At 42.4% G+C, this 22,041-nt stretch overlaps 1 protein-coding gene across 7 annotated transcripts in view; it reads left to right on the plus strand.

Moving 5' to 3' along the window:
• The first annotated feature begins 10,225 nt into the window (after positions 1-10,225).
• Positions 10,226-22,041, plus strand: part of Naa16 (N-alpha-acetyltransferase 16, NatA auxiliary subunit) — an 87,924-nt gene continuing 76,108 nt past the window's right edge. For 6 of the 7 annotated variants that reach the window (XR_009058135.1, XM_057786555.1, XM_057786553.1 and 3 more), the window contains exons 1-4: positions 10,226-10,365; positions 14,000-14,084; positions 17,452-17,556; positions 19,269-19,426. Coding sequence is in view for 6 of the 7 variants with exons in the window: in XM_057786555.1 (XP_057642538.1) it covers positions 10,312-10,365; positions 14,000-14,084; positions 17,452-17,556; positions 19,269-19,426 (402 nt within the window). In the remaining variant the exon portion in view is untranslated. Of the gene's footprint in view, positions 10,366-13,999; positions 14,085-17,451; positions 17,557-19,268; positions 19,427-22,041 lie in introns of those variants that run through there. The other variant, XM_057786556.1, reaches the window with a different exon arrangement.

Raw genomic sequence — 22,041 nt, forward strand, 5'->3', positions numbered from 1 at the left:
TTGGTTCCTGTCCTGGAACTAGCTCTTGTAGACCAGGCTGGCCTCGAACTCACAGTATATTCCCAGATTTGCTGATGCATTGGGGCTATCAGGCATGCAGACATAATAAAAAAAACACAGCCGGGCAGTGGTGGTACACGCCTTTAATTCCAGCACTCAGGAGGCAGAGGCAGGCGCATCTCTGTGAGTTCAAGGCCAGCCTGGTCTACAGAGTAAGTTCCAGGACAGGCTCCAAAGCTACACAGAGAAACCCTGTCTTGAAAAACCAAAACAAAAATAAAAACAAAAACGCATTACCTCAGAAATACAGAAAGAAACATATGTCTGGAGAAAAATGGAATTTATTCAGCATGGGGGTCCAGAATGATCATTGCGGCTGCTGTTTGTAATCAGACAAAATAATACTGTAACACCCGATTCAGTGTTAGCCCCTCAGTACAATTCGCTCGCCACTGTACCGTACGCAAGTCGGCCAAGGGCCTGGAGATTGAAAGAACACACAAAGAGATCTGGGTCATTCGAAAGGAGATCAGCCGAATGCCATTTATTCAACCTTGGGGAAATCCTTATATACCTCGCTGCAGCTCAAGGATTTCCACCCAGGCAGGTGGGAAATTACCACACCAAAGATGGAGTCAACAATGCCCTACAGCTAATCACCAGGTGGGGCAGAGGGAGCACAGGACAAACAGAATGTTTTAGCTGGCTGACCAGAAACTGTCCTCAAGATGAACCCCAAGAACAAGGGTAGACCCGGGCCCTACATAATACCTTCTTTTTTTTACATTTATTTATTATGTATACACTGTCCTGTTTGCATGTATGCCTACAGTCCAGAAGAGGGCACCAGATCTTGTTACAGATGGTTGTGAGTCACCATGTGGTTGCTGGGAATTAGGTCCTCTGGAAGAGCAGCCAGTCCTCTTAACCTCTGAGCCAGCTCTCCAGACCCCAAAAGGATAATCTTTACAATAAAGAATTTCTAAAAGGGGCTGGAGAGATGGCTCAGTGGTTAAGAGCACTGCCTGCTCTTCCAAAGGTCCTGAGTTCAATTCCCAGCAACCACATGGTGGCTCACAACCATCTGTAATGAGGTCTGGTGCCCTGGCATGCAGGCATACACACAGACAGAATAAATAAATAAATACTAAAAAAAAAACTTATTTAAAAAAAAAAGAATTTCTAAAATGTCAAATGAAAAAATTGTATATCAAACAACCTTAATAAATATTCTGCAAAAAGAATTACACATAGAAACTCCGGGTGGCCACTTGTATCTCTCCTTTATGCATCTTGGTCAGCTTCTTCACAAGCTGATCTATATGCTTATTAAAGCCCACATTTTTGTTCTGTTTTGTTTTTTGAGACAAGAGTTTCTCTGTGTAACAGCCACAGCTGTTCTGGAACTAGCTCTTATAGACCAAGCTGGCATTGAACTCACAGATATCCGCCTGCCTCAACCTCTCCAGTGCTGGGATTAAAGGCATGTGCCACCACTGCCTGGCTAAAGTCTACATTTATTTAAAAAAAAAAAAAAGGAAAGAAAGAAAGAAAGAAAAGAAGGGAGAAAAAGTAGAAAATGAACATGCCACAAAACTCAAAACAATATTTAACATTTACTAATATGTGCTTCAAGGTAGTTATTTCTACCTATTATATATTAGTCACTCTTATAAATAATGCATGTATTTCTACAACGGTCTTAAAAAAAATTTGCCCATTTGCAGAAGAGCAAAGTAAAGCATGTTGCATTTAAAGAGGCAAGCATGATGGCTCACACCTGAAACTCTACCACTCAGAAGCTGAGGTAGAGGCTATCCTGGGCTAGATAGTGTCAAACCAACGTGGGCAACAGAGAATCCCTGTCTTAAAACACACACACACACACACATAGAACTTAAGAATTTGATGTTGCTGAGGGTGGTGGTTTCCACAGTTTCAGTTTGTGGCCACCTTATTTTGGGGTATATGGCAAGGCAAACCATTGTAGCAGGGAGTATATTGTTAAGTCTGTTTGCTTCATAATAACTGGGAAGCAAAGGGAGGAGAAGCGGGGCCAGCATTGTAGCATTTCCTTCTAGAATATACCCCTAGATTTAACTTCCTTCAGAAGTTTCCACTACTCCCAAGGATCTCAGGTAGCAGGCAATCTGCAACCTAGTAGGTTGTTGTTTTACTTACTTTTCTATTGCTGTGAAGAGACACCATGGCCAAGACAAGCTTTGAAAGAAATATTTAATTGGGGACTTGCTTATAGTTTCAGGGGACGATTCCCTGACCATCATGGTGGGTGGGGAGTATGGCGGTAGACACTCAGGCATGGCACTGGGGCAGTAACTGAGAGGTTACATGTTGAGACAACAACCATGAAGCAGAGTGAGCGCTAACTAGGAATGATGTGAGCTTTTGTTTTTTTTTTTTAAGATTTTTATTTATTATGTATATAGGTTTCTTCCTTCATGTATCGTGCAGTACAGAAGAGGACACCAGATCTTATTCCAGATGGTTGTGAGCCACCATGTGGTTGCTGGGAATTGAACTCAGGACCTCTGGAAGAGCAGCCAGTGCTCTATTTCTCTGAGCCATCTCTCCAGCCACCTGATGTGAGCTTTTGAAACCTCCAGTCCCACCCCCATGACAGGAATACACCTCCTCCAACCAGACAACACCTCCCAAATCTTCCCAACCAGTTCCAACAACTGGGAACCAAGTATTCAAATACATGAGCCTGTAGGAGCAGGAGTAGTCTCATTCAAACCACCACTACTGTCTCTCCATAAGCCTTGCATAGCATGGTTCAGCTGACTGTGGGAATAGTATATACCACGCCAGCTTGTCACAGAAAATATGTGCACGGTGTAGAGAAAAACATCCGTCTTCAATTACTTTGTCTTCTTGGCTCTACCAGGCATAACAAAGAATATCATGGTCGATACAACATACATAAAAATGAACCGGGAGCTTTTGAGGCCCTTGTCACTGCTACTGCCATTATTATACTTAATGCATGAGTCTAAAGGAGGTTCAGTCTGTCGGAAGCTCCAGGAAAGAATGCTTAGCTGGAGCCGGGCGGTGGTGGCGCACGCCTTTAATCCCAGCACTTGGGAGGCAGAGGCAGGAGGATCTCTGTGAGTTCGAGACCAGCCTGGTCTACAAGAGCTAGTTCCAGGACAGGCTCTAAAGCCACAGAGAAACCCTGTCTCGAAAAACCAAAAAAAAAAAAAAAACTTAGCTGGAAATCCCAGATGCTCCCAAACAGGATTGGGCCTTCTTTCTGAGAAACATTGAATTCTGATTTACACAGCATTTTTCTTTTAATTTTGGCTTTGAAATGACTAAGCGTTATATTCATACAACCCTCCCGTAAAACAGATTACAATAATGTTGTAACTCCATTTCCTAGAAATAAGATTCGTTCCAGACAAAGCAGGAAGCCAGTAATAAAATTACAGCCACTGCTTCATTTAGGCTTTCTGGTTGTGCTGAGGTTATATCATTTATATATTCTAAGATTTGGGCTTAGAATGGCCAGCACCACAATGAATGGAGGTTTTGTTCTGTTTTTAATTCTACCTTCCTACCTCCCCATAGCCTAAACAACTAAGGTAGGCATGGAAAAGAGTTGAAGACAATGGTAAATTTGAGGAATGTTTTTGTTTTGTTTTTTTGTTTGTTTGTTGGTTGGTTTTTTTGAGACAAGTTTTCTCTAGCTTTGATGCCTGTCCTGGAACTAGCTCTGTAGACCAGGCTGGCCTCGAACTCATAGAGATCAACCTATCTCTGCCTCCCAAGTGCTGGGATTAAAGGCATGCCACCACTGCCTGGTAAATTTGAGCATTTGTAATTCCCCAGTGTTTGGGGTGCTAGGTTTCCTTTGTAGGATGACCTGGGAGAGGCTGAGGTGGAGAAGCTGGAAGCAGTGGTGGGTGGCAAATGCAAATGGTGAGCCAGCATGAGCTCAGTGGTAGATTGCTTACCTATTACATACAAGGCCCCAGTTTAAACTGTCATGACCATTTTAAATCAGGCCTTGAAGAGAAGCCAAATGTCTTGACTTGGCTCAGGTACGTTCCAGAGGAATATCCTCTGAGTCAAAGGAAGGCCCAACCTTTTCACCGGAGTGTCAGTCTTCCCAAGAGAAACCCTTTACTCTCGAGGATGCAAATAAATTGGGAGCTGAGTAATTTTCAGATATTAGTAATACCCTAGTGAACGATGAGTCATCGGGTCTGTGGAAGGATGTTGGCCGTGAGGGCACTGTGGAAGGGCCTCCACCAGTTTACGTGCAACTTAGCCAAGCATGCGATGTGGTCCTTCTTATCTACTTCCTGTCTAATTGCTGGCTATGTTTATTTTCTGTAGAGGAGACAGGAGCCCATCTATAGCCCCATCCCCCTTCTTTCCAGTTAGAAATTATTGTAGTTACCTTTCTCTAGTAAGAATTAAAAAAACAGGTTTTTTTTATGGTATTTGCGTGCATTAACATTATTGTATTTTGCTCATACTAAAATCTCATTATCTCCTTTGCCTGCCTCCCTCTTCCCACTGGCACCTTCCCTCTCAATAGTCACCATTCTACTTTCACGTCATATGTACACACACATATATGTATACACACATACACACATGTCTGTTTTTAAACCTAGGTTCTGAATATGAGAAAGCATATATATGGCATGTTTTCCTTCTCCATTATCCTCTCTTGTTCCCTTATTGCCTTCTTTCTCTTTATTTATCATGTATACTGTAGTGTTCTGTCTGCATGTACACCTGCACCTGCACGCCAGAAGAAGGCACCAGACCTTTTGTCTTTTTGAGTCTAGTATTCATATAACATGACCTCCATTTCTATCCTTTTCCTGTAAGTGGTATAATTTCATTTTCTATTCAGCTGAATAAAATTCGATAAATGTGTACATTTCTTTTCTTTCTTTCTTTATTTTTTTTTTTTTTTTGAGACAGGGTTTCTCTGTAGTTTTGGAGCCTGTCCTGGAACTAGCACTTGTAGATCACGCTGGCCTCGAACTCACAGAGATCCACCTATCTCTGCCTCCCAAGCGCTAGAATTAAAGACTTGTGCCAGGCGGGCGGTGGTGGCGCACGCCTTTAATCCCAGCACTCGGGAGGCAGAAGCAGGCGGATCTCTGTGAGTTCGAGGCCAGCCTGGTCTACAAGAGCTAGTTCCAGGACAGGCTCCAAAACCACAGAGAAACCTTGTCTCGAAAAACCAAAAAAAAAAAAAAAAAAAAAAGGACTTGTGCCACCACTGCCAGATACATGCTACATTTTCTTCACCTGTTTACTTGTTGACTGGTGCTGCTTCTATGTGTTGACTATTGTAAATAGTGTGACAATGGCTGTTCAAGTTATATGCTTGGACTCCTTCAGGTGTCTATGTAGGACTTATATAAGTAGATTATATGAGAGAGTTTTTTTGTTTGTTTTTCAAGGCTCCTCCATATTGATTTCTACAGTGGTCATCCTAGTATTTTTGGTTTGTTTGATTGTTTGATTTTTGTTTTGTCATAACCGTGATAAAATACTCTGGCAAAGGCAAGTTAAGGGAGAAAAGGCGTTTTTTGCCTCACAGTTCCAGGTCACAGTCCATCATACTGGGGAACTCACTGCTCAGGAGCTTGAGGGGGCTGGTTCTATCATGCTGACAACCAACAGAGAACAGTTAGTACAAGCTTGCTTGCTAGTGCTCAGCTAGATCTCTTCATTTTATACAACCAGGATCACAGCCCTGGGAATGGTGCCACCCACAGCGACTGCAGCTTCCCACTTCACTAACCTCATCTAGATAATCTTCCACAGCCATAGCCAGGGGCTCATCTTCCACCCCAGATTCTGTCACTTGACAGTTAACACTAATCATCCGGATTAGGCTAAGTTCCTACCAGCAATATAGCAGGGTTCCTTGCCAGCATTTGTTGTCATTTGTTTCCTTGGTGACAGCAAAATGGAATCTCAGTATGTTATGAGAGGGTCTGTGTCTGGACCGGGTCTTTGCAGGATTTTGGCATTTTGCTCAGAGAATTGACAAGGTTCCTGCAGAAGCAAAAACCTCTATTTAGAAGCAAAGCAACAGCACGCATCAGATTCCCTGCAAATGAGCAGGTTCGTGGGACTGGAGTTCTCAAGCACATAAGTTATTGTTTGAGGCTACCTTGATGGGGTCTAGGGGAGATGATTGCTAAGGGTTGGGTATGAACCATTCTCTTTTTATTGATAAGCTTGGATTACATAAGTTTTCTGTACTATACATGTCCATTCCCATGTTGTGTCTGATTTTACTTAGACGTACTTCCAATTATACATAGGTGTAAGATGATTAATAGAGCTTCCCCCCAGCAATCCATTCAGAGTCCACCTGTGTCCCTGAGTACACATTACTATGCATGAAAACCAAACCAGCTGAACTGGCGTGGCCCTCCTCCCCCCATCTCCTATTCTCAGATACGTTCTGAGACATATTTGAAAAATGGGGCACTGCCATGGAGTTGCCGAGGAAAACACTTCACTTCATTGTTTGAAGTGGGGTGTACTTGCAGTTCAGTGAAGTTGCCAAATGCCTTTCTGGGAAGGGGGTGCAGATGCGGCACTCAAGCCAAGGGGTGTCACAAGGTTGTTAAGGTTTCCCTATGCTGGTGTGTCTCAAATGCAGTTGTAATTTATACTTTCTTGACAGCTGTGGGGGTGGATATTTTTCATATACTTATTGGTTATTTTCTTCCTCTGAGAACTGTCTATTAACTATGTATAATTAGCAAAGATCTCTCTTCCATTCTTCAGGTTTTCACCTCTGCTGATTGTTTGATTTGCTCTGATGAAGGTTTTTTTTTTTTTTTTTTTTTTTTTTGTTTTTTTTGAGACAGGGTTTCTCTGTGGTTTTGGAGCCTGTCCTGGAACTAGCTCTTGTAGACCAGGCTGGTCTCGAACTCACAGAGATCCGCCTGTCTCTGCCTCCCGATCTGATGAAGGTTTTTAATTTCATGCAGCGCCATGATTGTAGTTATTTCCTGAACTATCAGTGGACTCCATCTTTAATAGCAATGCCTTCCTAGTTTATTTACATTTCTAAAGATTTACTGTTATTATTAATTATTATTTCGAGAGAGTGTCTTACTATGTAGCCCTGGCTAGCCGGGAACTAGCTGTATAGAGGAAGGTGGCTTCAAATTCACAGATCAGTCTGCTAAGTGCTGGGATTAAATGTGTGTATTTTCACCCTGGGCTTTAGTTTTGAATAGTCTGTGAGTGTTGTTTGAATGAAAGCGTCATCCCAGACCCTGGTACCCATCCTTGGAGCGCCAAAGGAGCAGGAATGTAGCAAGAAACTCCATTTCAAGCCCCCACCCGCTGGGAGTTGCCTTGGCCCAGACTCCACCTCCGGGAAAACCCACCAAGCGCTGACTCCTCCCCAGGGAGGGTCAGGACCACTCCCACAGGCTAGTTAGGCTGCCGCCCAGAAAAGGAACCCATGGTCTCCGGGTTTTGCTTGCATCTCCCCTGCTCTCTCCCCTTCACCATGCTTTCCCGGTGCTACCTCAGGAGCACTGCATTAAACGTGGGCATCTTTTATTGGCTCTAATTTGGTCTGATTGGAATTATTTGCGCCGGCAGAGAGGCTTTTAAGAAATATACATACTGTGTGTGTGTTTTGTGTGTGTATACATAGAAATGCAGGTGACCAAGGAGCCCAGAAGAGGCCATGACTCCCTGCAGCTGTAGTTACAGGAGGTTGTGAACCGCCAGATATGGCTCTTAGGAATGCAACTCAGGTCTTTGCAACAGCTGTACATGTTCTTAACTATTGAGCCATCTTCTTTTTTTTTTAAAAAGATTTATTTATTTATTATTTATTTATTTATTTATTTATTTATTATGTATACAACATTCTGCCTTGATGTATGCCCGCACGCCAGAGGAGGGCGCCAGATCTCAGTACAGATGGTTGTGAGCCACCATGTGGTTGCTGGGAATTGAACTCAGGACCTCTGGAAGAGCAGCCAGTGCTCCTAACCTCTGAGCCATCTCTCCAGCCCTTGAGCCATCTTCTTGACCCTGTATTTCTTTCAAAATATATCTTTATTTATTGGGAATTTCATATATGTACACAATGTATTTTGACCATACCCACGTGTCATTTCCCCCTCTAACATGTTTCCATTGTAGTTTCATGTCGTCTTCATCTTTAACATATATATGTGTATATTAGTGCTGCCTATATATACCTCTCTTCCCATTTTATTTTTTTATTGAAAATTTTCCATGCAATATATATTCTGATCACACTTCCCTTCCCGACTCCTCCCAGATTCAAACATCTCCTAACCCACCCAACTCCACACCCCTTTTTTTCTCTTTAGAAAACAGGCAGACAGCTGGGCGATGGTGGCGCACGCCTTTAATCCCAGCACTCGAGAGGCAGAGGCAGGCGGATCTCTGTGAGTTCGAGGCCAGCCTGGGCTACAAAGGGAGTTCTAGGACAGGCTCCAAAGCTAGAGAAACCCTGTCTCGAAAAACCAAAAAAAAAAAAGAAAAAAGAAAAAAGAAAACAGGCAGACAAAAAACAAATCAGAATTAGACAAACAAACAAACAAACAAAAGAAAACCCCCAAAATACAAATACAAACAAAACCCATAAAAACACAAACCAGGAGCCGTAGTCTAGAAGAAAAAGAACAGTAAGACAAAAAAAAAAAAGTTCAAACAAAGCAATATGAGATAAAAAGTCTACAAAAATATATCATTGAGTTAGTTTTGTGTTGGTCATCTATAGATGGGCATGGAGCCCTGGCTCTAATTGTGGTTAATATACCCAGTGAGACTGCTTTGGAGAAAACTAATTTTTCATTTGTGAGCAGATGTCAATTGCAGATAGTGTCTCTTCTTATTTTTTTAAGTCTTCTATGATATTTTCTTCCCTCAAACTCAGAGGAAACAGCACCATCCCTGTTCTTCTTATAGTCCGTTAAATGAAGTTAGGAAGTACCTCAGTCTCACAAATATGAAGATATTAGAATTCAGAATGTATAAAAATGTGTATACGTAATGTTTACGCAATCTTAATACTAAGTCAACATTTTGTTGTATGGTCCTTATCACAGATGTCTTTCTAGGTACATGATGTCTTTTTTAACTTTTTTTTTTTCAGATTTATTATATATAGTGTTCTGCTTGAATGCCAGAAGAGGGCGCCAGATTTCCACCGTAGATGGTTATGAGCCACCAAGTGGTTGCTAGGAATTAAACTCAACACCTTTGGAAGAGCAGCCGGTCTTACCATTTGAGCCATCTCGCCAGATCATGGTGGTGCACGCTTTTAATCTGAGCACTCGGGAGGCAGGGGCAGGCGGATTTCTGTGTGTTCATGCCAGCCTGGTCTAGTTCCAGGACAGGTTCCAAAGCTACACAAAGGTTCGAAAAACAAACAAACAACAAACAAAAAATAAAAAAGAAAAAGAAAAGAAAACAAATTCTCCCTGGAACATTCTAGGGTTATGTCCTGTTTCTCCAACTATTGGGTGGCTTATCTGGAGAAAGAAGCAACAGACTGGAGGAACTATGGATCCGTGGAACAATAATTCTGAAAATGTTGGGTTCCCTACACGGTGAAATTATTTTCTTTCTCCTTCCTACTCTTTCCTTACCTAGAATTCACTAGGTGGTACACTAAGTTCGGTCTTTAATTTAGGTCATCCTCCTGCCTTTGTCTCCCAAGTGCTGTGAGTATAGGTTTAATTTTTATTGACATTTGCTTTTGAAAGGGACTTTCACATCAGCTCCATCATTTAAGGTCTGCCCACGTCCCCGCTTAAGTCATGGTCACTACTTTGATATGCACTGTAAAGATAAGACTTCTTTTCCGAGTTATTTTAAATAAGGCAAGAACAGGATTGAAAATTGATTCTAAATCAAGAGTATCAACTGCACCAAAGAATAAAAGTTAACTCGGAAAAAAAAGTACATTAACTAGGAGAGAAACCTAACAACCAGTGTGCGATGAACAGTGTCCAGAAGTAAAGGTACGTGACTGGTTTGGTCTTGAGGTGGTGGCAGGAGCCACTGCCTTGCACCCACCCGGTGCGCACCCCAGGGACTAGGCACCTGCCTCCCGGCCGTGAGTCTGCGCACGCGCGGCGCAGGGTAGGGGCGGGCTCTGGCTGCCATCTTGGCGCGCGCGGGATTCCCTCCCGGGCCGCCCGCTGGAGTGCGCTGTGTTCCGTTCCCCGCGGCGTCCCACTGAGGTAACCCGCGGCCCGGGTAGCGGCCGCTCCAGCCGGCAGGCCTCTCCCCACCGCCGCGATGCCCAGCGTGCAGCTGCCGCCCAAGGAGAGCGCCCTTTTCAAGCGCGTGCTGGTGAGCGGCGGGGCGGCGACCCACCCGACCTCGGCGCGCTTTGTTTACCTCCGAGCCGAGCTCTCCGGCGGCTCCCTGCCCCCACGCGCCGCCTCCGCAGCCTCCGGCCCCACGGCGGGCGCTTTCCAGAAACTTCCTGACCGAGGCTCTGGGGTCCTGGCGTCTGGGCGCCTGCCCTCCGCGGCTCTAGCCTCGGTGCATCCCTCCAGGCGCCCCTCCGGGGAGTCCAGGCTGCTTCGGGGCCAGGCGGGGGCACGGCGCACCCCAGACCTAGTCGGGAGCGGGTGACCGTTGTCGGGGGTGCGGGGATTGAGCCCGCGGTCCTAGGAAGTCCGTGCCGCTGTGCGGGAGAGTTTGCATGTGTGTGGTGCCCCGTTTGGGAATTGACTTGCCAGAAACTCTTGCTTCTAACTCGCCCGAGTGACTAGAGCTGCAGAGACCGGTTTGCGCTTGAGACCATTTACGTGGCTTTGAAACAAGCCCAAATAATAACCTTCCTTGGTCAAGGCAGACCGATGCCAAAACAAGAAAGGTTCGCTTTTATTTTTAGATTTTTCTTAAGACAGGCTTACTACGTAGCCCTGGCAGGCCCGGATCTCTATGTCGACAAAGCTAGCCTATTATTTAGAGATCCGCCTGTTTCTGCCTCCCGAGTTCTGGAATAAAAGGCATTTGGTTGCCAGGACAAGTTTCCTCTGGGATGCTTGCCAGCATATCTGCCACCTTGGCACCGTCACTGTTTTCCAGGATGTGACATGCCTTTGTATTTTCCAGTATGCCCTGGGGGTCGAAGATTTATAAACGAATATGAGTTAATAGCTGTAATCTGCCTTTTAAATTTGAAAACGTGGTACTTCCAGAACAAGCTTTTAGGTTTAAGGGTGAATTTATATTGAGAGCACATGCATAGGAGTCAGCTGTTGGTCAGATTCACTCTAAGTAAAATACCAATCATAGAGTAGTAAGTGTATTGCTATCACCTGACAAAAAGATTTACAGTAGTAAGTAGTTCTCATTCAAGTCAGTAGAAACTTCTCGTTTAGTATTGAGAGTCTTAACAATGGTAAAATAGTCGGTGGGGAGCTTGCGGGGAGGGTTTGGAAGCCAAGGCCTCACATAGCTCAGGTTGGCCCTGAACTCCAGCCAGAGATGATCTTGGACTCATCTTTTGCATTTGTCTGGAGAGTGCTGGGATTACAGATTTGGATACCACATCTAGCCTTGGGATGAAAATCTCAAATCTCAGTTTGTTAGGGAGCTTTTCAGGTTAATAGTGAAGCATGCTGGGGAAGTAACAAAATGTTGACTCCTTTTGTTGCTGAAGCTGAAGCATTAGTTAAAGAACACTCTTCCTCAGAGGTTCCTTCCGCTTCTGTATATCCCCACTATTTGTCTTTGTCATTTGTCAGCTGCACCTCTGTAGTCAACGCTGGACCTTAAAAAGCTTTGAGTTCATTTGTTTGTGCGATGCCACGGTGTGTGCAGAGGTCACGAGGACAACATGCAGGAGTCGGTTGCTTCTTTCCTGTGGGTTTCCAGGACTTGTCAGCCTCGGTGCCAAGCATCTTTGCTAAGCCATTCATTGGTCCTGTTTATTTTATTTACTTTGAGAATAGGTTTCAGAGTTTCACTCTAGTCCATGGTGGTGTTCACCATGAACTCATGGCAATCCATTTGTCTCGACTTCCTAAGGGATGGGTTTGATTGATTGTAGGGAGTGAGCATGAGCCACCAGGCCCGGTCACATGTTTATTGATACACACACACACACACACACACACGCACACGTGCACACGGGCACACACACTCTTACTTTCAGGATAGGTAATATATTCATGTGGCTCAGTCTTTTTTTTTTTTTTTTTTTCTCTTTTACTTTTGTCTTCCAACCACTCAGTTTTCATCCCAGAGCCAAACAGGAAAACTCAGTTTAAATCTATTTCAATGAAGTCTTTAAATTACCACCTCTACATCCAATCTCTGCTGCAAGCATTAGCCAGGCCTTTGGTGCCATTTTGCTTTGAGTTTAGGAGGATGGTCTTACTGAGCAGCTCTTAGTTGTCTTGCATAAGGAAACCGAGACAAGATTTTCATTCTCCTAGAGCTCACAAGATGGTGACCAAGACAAATAGTAAATAAGTGAATAAATAAGATTGTCAGAGACAGAATGATGGCACTGGGTAGCAGATGGAACAGTATTAGTGTGGGTAGGCAGAGGGTGGGAGACAGGCAAAGTAGCATGGTCAGGTAGGTGATGTGTGACTTAGATCACAAGAGACAGCCAAGGGAAGATGGGAGGAAGAACGTTGAAAGGAACACAGTACAGTGGTCCTAAGGTGTGGGAAAGCTTGAATCTGAGGGATAGGACACCTAGTCTGAACAGTATAATTGATAGGAAGGTAGAAAGATAAAATATGCTTCTGATCAATGACAGCTGAGGGGAGACTTTGATCACTTAGCCTGGCCAGTGTGATTGGGAATATAGATCATTTTTGTGTTAGTGTCAGATGAGTGATAGTCTTTGTAGCTGGACCACACTTTGCAGCAAAGGTAAGTTTGTACGCGTGTTTAGAGATTTACTTTTTCACATTGGCAAAGTGAGATAATAACACTATTTTAAAGGAATTCTTACAAAACCAAATACGATTAGAAAGACAAAAGAAGTGTTGGCAAGGATGTAGAGAAAATGTAGAAAATTCTTGCTCATTGTTTTTGGTAATGGTAGTACCGCTAGTACAGAAAACAGTATGGAGGAGCAGTGAGATGGCTCAGCAGATAAAGCAATTGCCATGCAAGCCTAAGGACCAGAGTTTAATCCCTGGAACCTATGGAAAGGTAGGAGAGGACCAGCTCCGTAAGTTGTCTTCAGATCAGTGCACGCGAGCGCGCGCGCACGCACACACACACAAAACAGTATATATTTTTTTAAAACCAAAAAATCAAAACCAAAAGACTCATAGAACTTCCATATGATCCTGCTGTACCGCTGCTTGGTATAGAGGCAAGGAATTGAAGTCAGTATGTTGAAGAGACATCTGTAGGTTGTTTATGTAGCACTGTTCAGTGCCATTCGTGATAGCCAATAAATGGAAACAGTCTAAGTGTCCTTCAACTGATACATGGGTAAAACAATGTGGCACATTCAGTGGAATAGTAGTCAGCCATAAAAAGAATGAAAATAAGTATTTTCAGCAACATGGATGAAGTTAGACATCACATGAAGTGAAATGAGCCGGACATAGAAAGATAAATACTTCAAGGACTTGAGGCTCATGTATAACAACAAAAAAGAGCCGATGCTGGCAGAGTTGAACAGAGGTTACTAGAGGTGGGTGAGAAGGATTGGAGGAAGGGGTCGGGAAACGTTAATCAAAGGGTACTTAGTCACAGTTTGATGGCTTCCAAGTTCTTAAATTCTGTGTCAGTGTTGGTTGATGAGTCTGCATTTATTGAGTTTATGCATTTATGTCTTTATATTATATAATAGTGGAAATGCTCTTTGTCAAGACATATGTAACTGTACTTAATGCTGTAATTAATGTAAACAGAACATGAATTTAGAATTTATATGATACAATGAAAATTGCTTCATTATCCATTTTATAAAATAACTTTTGCTCCTGTTTCTTTTTAGAAATGTTATGAGCAGAAGCAGTATAAAAATGGCCTCAAGTTTTGCAAGATGATTCTTTCAAACCCGAAATTTGCTGAACATGGAGGTACTGTCTCATCTGTTGCAATGTTGCTTTGGGGGATTATAATTCTAAAATCAGGCAGGACTTGGCAGTGAAGGAATACTTCTTAGATTCCAAGGCTGTGACTCCTGGAAGCATAAATGTTTAGCATTTTTTGTTTTCAAGTGAATCTTAAGTTGAGCTAGTTTTATGCTTTAGTGTATGCAGTGTCTTGTAGATGGGAAAGGCTGAGGGACAACTGATGAGGTAATTAGTATCCTTTTCTCTTTTTTTTTTTTGGTTTTTCAAGACAGGGTTTCTCTGTAGCTTTGGTTCCTGTCCTGGAACTAGCTCTTGTAGACCAGGCTGGTCTCGAACTCCCAGAGATCCGCCTGCCTCTGCCTCCCGAGTGCTGGGATTAAAGGCATTAGTATCCTTTTCTGAAGTGCTTCAGATAGAGGTTTTCAGAATTTGGTGTAATTGCTTATATTATCCATTGAACACTCCAATTTAAAAAAAAAAACCTGAAATCTTAGTTTCAGATCTTGGAGCTTTAAATTTGGGGACTTTTGGATTAGGGATGCTCAGTTTTACAGATTAGATTTGTCTGTCACTTTGACTAGACTACAGTTTCTTACTTTAGTTACCTGTATATAAAATTAAGCTGTCATTTGCAGCATAGAATTGTGTGACGATAAAGTCATGCATTTTATTCTTTGATGCCATTTTTTATGTATTACTTTTTAATGTTTGTTTATCATGTGGGAATATGCCTGCTGGCTGTATGCGTTCCGCAGGGCATATGTGGAGATCAAAGGACAACGTCTAAGAATTGGTTATTTTTTACCATGTGGGTCTCATGGATTGAACTGAGGTTGTCAGGCTTGGTGGCAAGTTTTTACCCACTGAGTCATCTAGCTGGCCCTTGTCTCATCCTTTTTTGTTTGTTTTTTGAGGCAGGGTTTCTCTGTAGCTTTGGAGCCTGTCCTACAACTTACTCTGTAGACCAGGCTGGCCTTGAACACACAGACATCCACCTCCCTCTGCCTCCTGAGTGCTGGGATTAAAGGCGTGCACCACCACAGCCTGGCTTTGTTTCATCTTTATATTAATGTGTTACCATTGGACTGGGCGGTGGTGGTGCACGCCTTTAATCCCAGCACTCGGGAGGCAGAGGCAGGCGGATCTCTGTGAGTTCAAGACCAGCCTGGTCTACGAGAGCTAGTTCCAGGACAGGCTCCAAAACCACAGAGAAACCCTGTCTCGAAAAACCAAAAAAAAAAAAAGTTACCATTGATCCATCATTATGTTGTTGATATGTTTTTTGTTTGTTTTCAGTTTTGTCATTGTTCCTAATAAAGTCTCTATTTCTTTATCCGTTTTTACTGGTAAGCATTATTTGTTGAAAGGATCAGGTTAGACTTGCAGAATATGATCCCTATTATAGCATAGCTAATTTAGGTCTTTCAGAACACTAGACTTGGGCAACTTTTAAAACCGTTTAATTAGGAAAATGGGCTGATAATAGTCACTTTTCTTTTTTTTTTTTTTGGTTTTCTCGAGACAGGGTTTCTCTGGTTTTGGATCCTGTCCTGGAACTAGCTCTTGTAGGCCAGGCTGGTCTCGAACTCCCAGAGATCCGCCTGCCTCTGCCTCCTGAGTGCTGGGATTAAAGGCGTGGACCACCACCGCCTGGTGTCAGTTTTCTTAAAATGTTAGAAAATCACTTGAAAGAAAAATAAGTAAGTTTTCATTTTGTGAAGTTTTAGAAGAGGAAAGCTGTTTGGCTTTGGGAGTGAGCAGTTGGACCACTGTTCTGAAAATACAGAATCTACAGAGATCATTTTGAAAATCACTGTTCTTTAGTTCCTTTGTGGAGTTTTCAGAGAAGTGTTTTTTTGTAAATCATCTTTCATCTACTTCCTAACATTTTCTTGGGTTGCTCATCTGTAGTCCAATGTTACACTTTCCAAATACAAACTGACGTTAATTAGCCTAAGTAGAATTGTTAAAAAAAAGACAAAAAGAGAATTTGTTCAGTATTGAATATGGTTGTAATGATTATGTCATATATCTTTTTTTTTTTTTTTTTTTTTTTGGTTTTTTCGAGACAGGGTTTCTCTGTGGTTTTGGAGCCTGTCCTGGAACTAGCTCTGTAGACCAGGCTGGTCTCGAACTCACAGAGATCCGCCTGCCTCTGCCTCCCAAGTGCTGGGATTAAAGGCGTGCGCCACCACCGCCCGGCTATGTCATATATCTTTAATTAAGTAGAGTCATGCTTTTTGTAGGTTATGAACTAGATTATGATGGGTTAGAATTGGTCTCAGTGGGATGGAGCAGTGCTTAGTGGGCCTTGTGCTTGCTGAGCAGTTGGGATCAGCATATCCAGAGCCTTTGTAAAAGCCTGTAAAAGTCTATAATCCCATTGCCTCTATAGTGAGATGGGACGTGGAGATAGAGTGGTCTGTGAGCTAGTCTGGTAAAAAAAGCAAAGGGACCTGCCTTTTTTTTTTTTTTTATTTTCGAGACAGGGTTTCTCCGTAGCTTTTTGGTTCCTGTCCTGGAACTAGCTCTTGTAGACCAGGCTGGCCTCGAACTCACAGAGATCCGCCTGCCTCTGCCTCCCGAGTGCTGGGATTAAAGGCGTGCGCCACCACCGCCCAGCTAAAGGGACCTGCCTTAAGGTGAACACTGAGGAATGACTTCTCAAGTTGTTCCCTGGCTTCCACACAACTGACGTGCTAATCCTGCACTCACACACATAAACACATATAGACACACACAAAAATGAATTGACCTTGCCAAAGTGTGGAACTACTGTAGTTTAATTCAGGACTAAGATGTCTGCTTTGTTAATGTTTTCAGGAGGGTAGTATAAATTCCTCTATATAGAGTCTTCTAAAAGTAGAAGACATTGTAGCAACTCCATTCCCATCTATGGCATTTTAGAATGGGACTTGGATTATTGAATGTGGTGATTATGATTACAACATATATCTTTATATAGGTAGTCACTCTTTTTGTGAGGTATAAATTAGATTACGGTAGGTTAAAAAAGTTGGTTTCAGTGGGGTGGAGAGATGCAAATATATAAGAATGATTTTACTTTTTGTACCTTTGTGAGGAAGATAAAACTGCTGGGGCATTAGTACTACTTTATCTTTGTTGTTTGGTTGGTTTTCAGTTTTGTTTTCTTTCCAAACCAGGGTCTCTCTGTGTAGCTTCCTGGAACTTGCCCTGTAGATCAGACTGGCCTCTGCCTCAGAGCACTGGCCTGCCTTTGCTTCCTGGGGCTGGGAGGAGAGGCTCGTGCCACCACGGCAGTAGTAGAGTGTCAGATCTCAAGTCCTGACGCGGTGCTGGAGAGTAACTGGAGTCTCATTTGTGAACACAGGCTAAAATTGTTTTTCAGAGACTTTGGCTATGAAAGGATTAACGTTGAACTGTTTAGGAAAAAGAGAAGAAGCGTATGAATTTGTCCGTAAAGGACTTCGCAGTGACGTCAGAAGTCACGTCTGTATCCTTTTGCCGTAGTTGTGCGTTATCATTTGTGTTTTCAATTACTTGTCTTTTCTAATTCAAATTTTACAACTTCTCTGTGAAACCTTCATATCTTAGGAATTTTAAATAGGTCTGTATCTGCCCATTACTCATCATCTGTGATTAACAATATTTTGTTCCCTAATCCTTTTTTGAGAATTTTAAGGAAAATCTTCATGGAAAGAGAGACAGAGGCAGAGAGCAGTTCTTTCCTTAAACATCCATGAACTTATTGATACGTCTCCTGTTCTTTTTTTTTTTTTTTTTTTTTTTTTTTTTTTTTTTTTTTTTTTTTTTTTTTTGGTTTTTCAAGACAGGGTTTCTCTGTGGTTTTGGAGCCTGTCCTGGAACTAGCTCTTGTAGACCAGGCTGGTCTCGAACTCACAGAGATCCGCCTGCCTCTGCCTCCCAAGTGCTGGGATTAGATACATCTCCTTTTCAAATAATGTTTTTTCATTATTTAATCTGTATAAATATTTACATTTCTTTAGTTTCCTTTTAGAAGTATTAGAGGAAATTTTAAATTGAAAAGAAACCTATTTTGCCAGGCAGTGGTGGCGCACACCTTTAATCCCAGCACTTGGGAGGCAGAGGCAGGCTGTGAGTTCAAGGCCAGCCTGATTTACAAGAGCTAGTTCCACGAGACCAGCCTGATCTACAAGAGCTAGTTCCACGAGACCAGCCTGATCTATAAGAGCTAGTTCCAGGACAGGCTCCAAAAACCACAGAGAAACCCTGTCTTGAAAAAACCAAAAAAAAAAAAAAAATATATATATATATATATTTAAAAAAAAAGAGCTAGTTTGGACAGGCTCCAAAGCTACAAAACAACAACAACAACAAAAGAAGTTTAGCTGGCTCTGTAGCTTGGTAGCAGAGTGCCTGCCCCTGCCCAGTGTGTGCAGACACCTTGGGTGTGGCCCCTGGTACAGGAAAGCAGACAGATGGACATTGACTAGTGTTTCAATATGTAAAAAAATATAAAAAACTTAGAAGATTGTTGAAATTTTTCATTTCTTTTCCCATGTTTATCTTTTACATATAGTGCCATTGTGTATCTGACATTTAGTTCATTTAGCTAGTATTCAACATGCATAGTCTCCCTGTTTGCACATATTTAACTTAGGGATCTCTCAAAATACTAAATGCTTATTTTCTTACCCCAGTGTTTACCCCAAAGTGAAGAGAGAGGCTGTTTAAGTATGATAGTTTTTAGCTTTGGGTGTTTATTTCCCTAAGATACACTAAGATAATAAAACCATTTTGTGTATTTTAATATTATCAGCGAATTAATTAGTAGGTATATTACTTAGAATTGGATAAATATAAAGTTAATTTTAGAAGAAAATCACAGTTTTTATATAAGCAAATTTTGAGATGTTTGGTTTAAAAAGCAAGGAGATAGAGCGTAGAAAAATATTGTAAGCTTTGGGAATTTTCTTAAAGTTAACTAAAAATATGGAAAGATTTCAAGCATCTACAAAATGGAAGAAATTGAACATTGAACCACTGTGTCCCCATCATTCAGCTTGAACAGTCAAGGCTCAGCTGGTTTCATATTTGCCTGTTTCTCACTGACTTTTCCCTCTGTCTCCAGATCATCCTGAAGCAAATTACAGATAAAATACTGTTGATGTTGTTGCATAGTATATTGTGTCTGTGAATGTGTGTATTTCCTTAACTTAATAGGCTGGCATGTTTACGGCCTCCTACAGCGTTCGGATAAGAAGTATGATGAAGCTATTAAGTGTTACCGAAATGCCCTCAAATTAGATAAAGATAATTTGCAAATCTTGAGGGATCTTTCTCTCTTACAGATTCAGATGAGAGACCTTGAAGGCTATCGAGTAAGTAGTCTTAAATGTACTTTTTTTTAATACAAAGGTTAATTTTTTTTTTTTTTTTTTTTTTTTTTTTTTGATTTTCGAGACAGGGTTTCTCCGTAGCTTTTTGGTTCCTGTCCTGGAACTAGCTCTTGTAGACCAGGCTGGCCTCAAACTCACAGAGATCCGTCTGCCTCTGCCTCCCGAGTGCTAGGATTAAAGGCGTGTGCTGGTTAATTTTTTTTTTTTTTAAGTGATGGGATTAAAGGTGTGTGCCACCACACTTGGCATAAAGAATAAATTTTTAAAAGCATGTGAATTCGGAATGAAGTAAGCCTAAAGCAAGATGGTGTGCATGTGATTCATCAGAATCCGTAGTAGAAGAACAGCCGTTTGGACCTTCCTGTGATAGACATTACAGAATTTCATGTTTGAGCATTAAATAAGGCCACCTCGGGGTGACCCAGCGGATAAAGACACTTGCCATCAAGCCTGATGACCTGAGCTCTGTCCCTGGGACCTACAGTGTGGAGGGAGAGAACAGCCTTCTAAAAGTTGTCTTCTGACTTCCACATGTGTGCTGTTGCACATGCACACTTGCTCATACACACTTGCAATTTTAAAAGAATTGATTATCTTGGTATGCAAGTATTATATTATTATCTTTTTGATTGGATACGTTTGGTTGGAACATTGTTGCTAAACTAAATGTAGATTTGATGTTCATCTTTATTGAAATCTGAACGTTGGTTAGCTTTTTTATAGGTTAGCAAATATAAAATAATGTGGAAAGGATTGCCATAAAGAGTTTTGTGGTGTTTTAAGATGCATTTTTCAAAGTTATGTGTTTGGTATTTTGTCTGTGCGTGTTTGAGTGTATGTGTGTTGAGGCATCTATGGAGGCTAGAAGAGGGCATTGGATTTCCTGGAGCTAGTGTTACAGGCAGTTTTGAGTTGCCCAATGTGGGTACTGGGAACTGAACTCAGGTCTTCTGCAAAAGCAGTGGGTGCCCTTAGCCATGGAGCTGTTGCTCCAGCCCCATAAAGAAATCTTACACAGTTCAGATTCCTCATGCTTCACCTGCAGTTCTCTGCTGGGCATCTGTCCCACATGCCTCTTCTCTTCAGTGTCTTAGTCAGTCTGTCTGGAAGAGAATTCCCTTGGCGTCTTTCTTGTTTTGTCTCACTGTGACACCCTGGCTGTCCTGGAACTTAAGAAGACCAGGCTAGCCTCAAACTCACAGGTAACTGCCCACTTCTGTCTTCTGAGTATTGGAACTAAAATGTTCAAGGGTGTACCATGTTTGGCTCCCTCGGTTTCTTACATGAAGGAACTATGAACTGTGATTAGTTCTCTTTAAATAAATCATTTGCTTCTTCTTAAGCCCATGTTTTGCAAGATTCAAGGGCTTTGCTGGGCTTCATGACATCACTTTTCAAAGTGTGTGTGTGTGTTGTCTTCAGCAGTGCTTGGGTATGATGGGAAGATGGGACTGGAGAGATGGCTCCTGGTTAGGAGCATCTGTTGTTTTTGCACAGGACCCTTGGGTTTGGTTCCCAGCACACACATGGTGGTTCACAACTGACTGAAACTGCAGATCTAGGGCATCTTGTGCCCCTTTCTGATCTCAGATGGCATACATGTAGTATGTATATACACGTACAGGCAATACATATAACATAAAAATAAAAGAAAACTGAAAAAATTAGTTATCTTTAGGAGTGAGGAATAGAAATGAAGAAGATTGGCTGTTGAACTGGATTATGAAATAGAGCAAGTTAAGAGAGCAGGCCCTGAAAGCAAAGCAACTGTGGAGCTAGAGATACTGGGTGTCTTGTTAGGTGACTGTGGCTGTAGTCAAACACACGACCAAAGCAACTTGGAGAGGAAAGGTTTTGTTTGGTTACAATTCCACAGCACTGTTCATCATTGAAGAAAGTCAGGGCAGGAACCTGGAGCCAGGAGCTGATACAGAGGCCATTGAAGGGGTACTGCGTACTGGCTTGCTTCTCCTGACTTGCTCAGCCTGCTTTCTTATAGAACCCAAGACCACCAGCCGAGGAATGGCACCACCCACAATGGGCTGGTCCCTCCTCCATTGATTACTAATTAAGAAAATGTCCAGAAATGTGGTGGCACTTGGGAAGAGGGAAAGGTGGATATCTGTGAGTTTGAGGCTGGCCTACAGGCTTGCCTACAGCCTAATCTTGTGGAAGCATTTTCTTAATTGTGGTTCCCTCCTCTCAGATGACTTTAGCTTGTGTAGGATGACATAACACTGTTGAGCTCACTCTAGAAGTCAGAGAACAAAAGTAGAGGTGAAGTGTTTGGCGGAGGGGGAGCAGTGGCTAGAGGATGAGGCACCCCGATTTGATTCCCGGGTTGGTAAAGGTTTAGAGGGTGTGGGCGGGCAGGTGGGTTCCTGGAATGGGTGGAGATCATTGAGGATAGGAGATTCTGCAGCTAAGAAGATAGGCAGTTAGATTAGTAACTCTTTGTAACTTGCCCATCTCAGTATTGAATGTGCCAGAGAAAAAATCTGATTCATATGTTAATGGAGTGAGTGACAGAGAACGAGTGAAAAGTAGAATAAACTTGGTGGTCTATAAGAAGGGGCCACAGCTGAGAGGACCTGAAA

The sequence above is a fragment of the Chionomys nivalis genome, chromosome 12, assembly GCF_950005125.1.
Source record: "Chionomys nivalis chromosome 12, mChiNiv1.1, whole genome shotgun sequence".
Classification (NCBI taxonomy): domain Eukaryota; kingdom Metazoa; phylum Chordata; class Mammalia; order Rodentia; family Cricetidae; genus Chionomys; species Chionomys nivalis.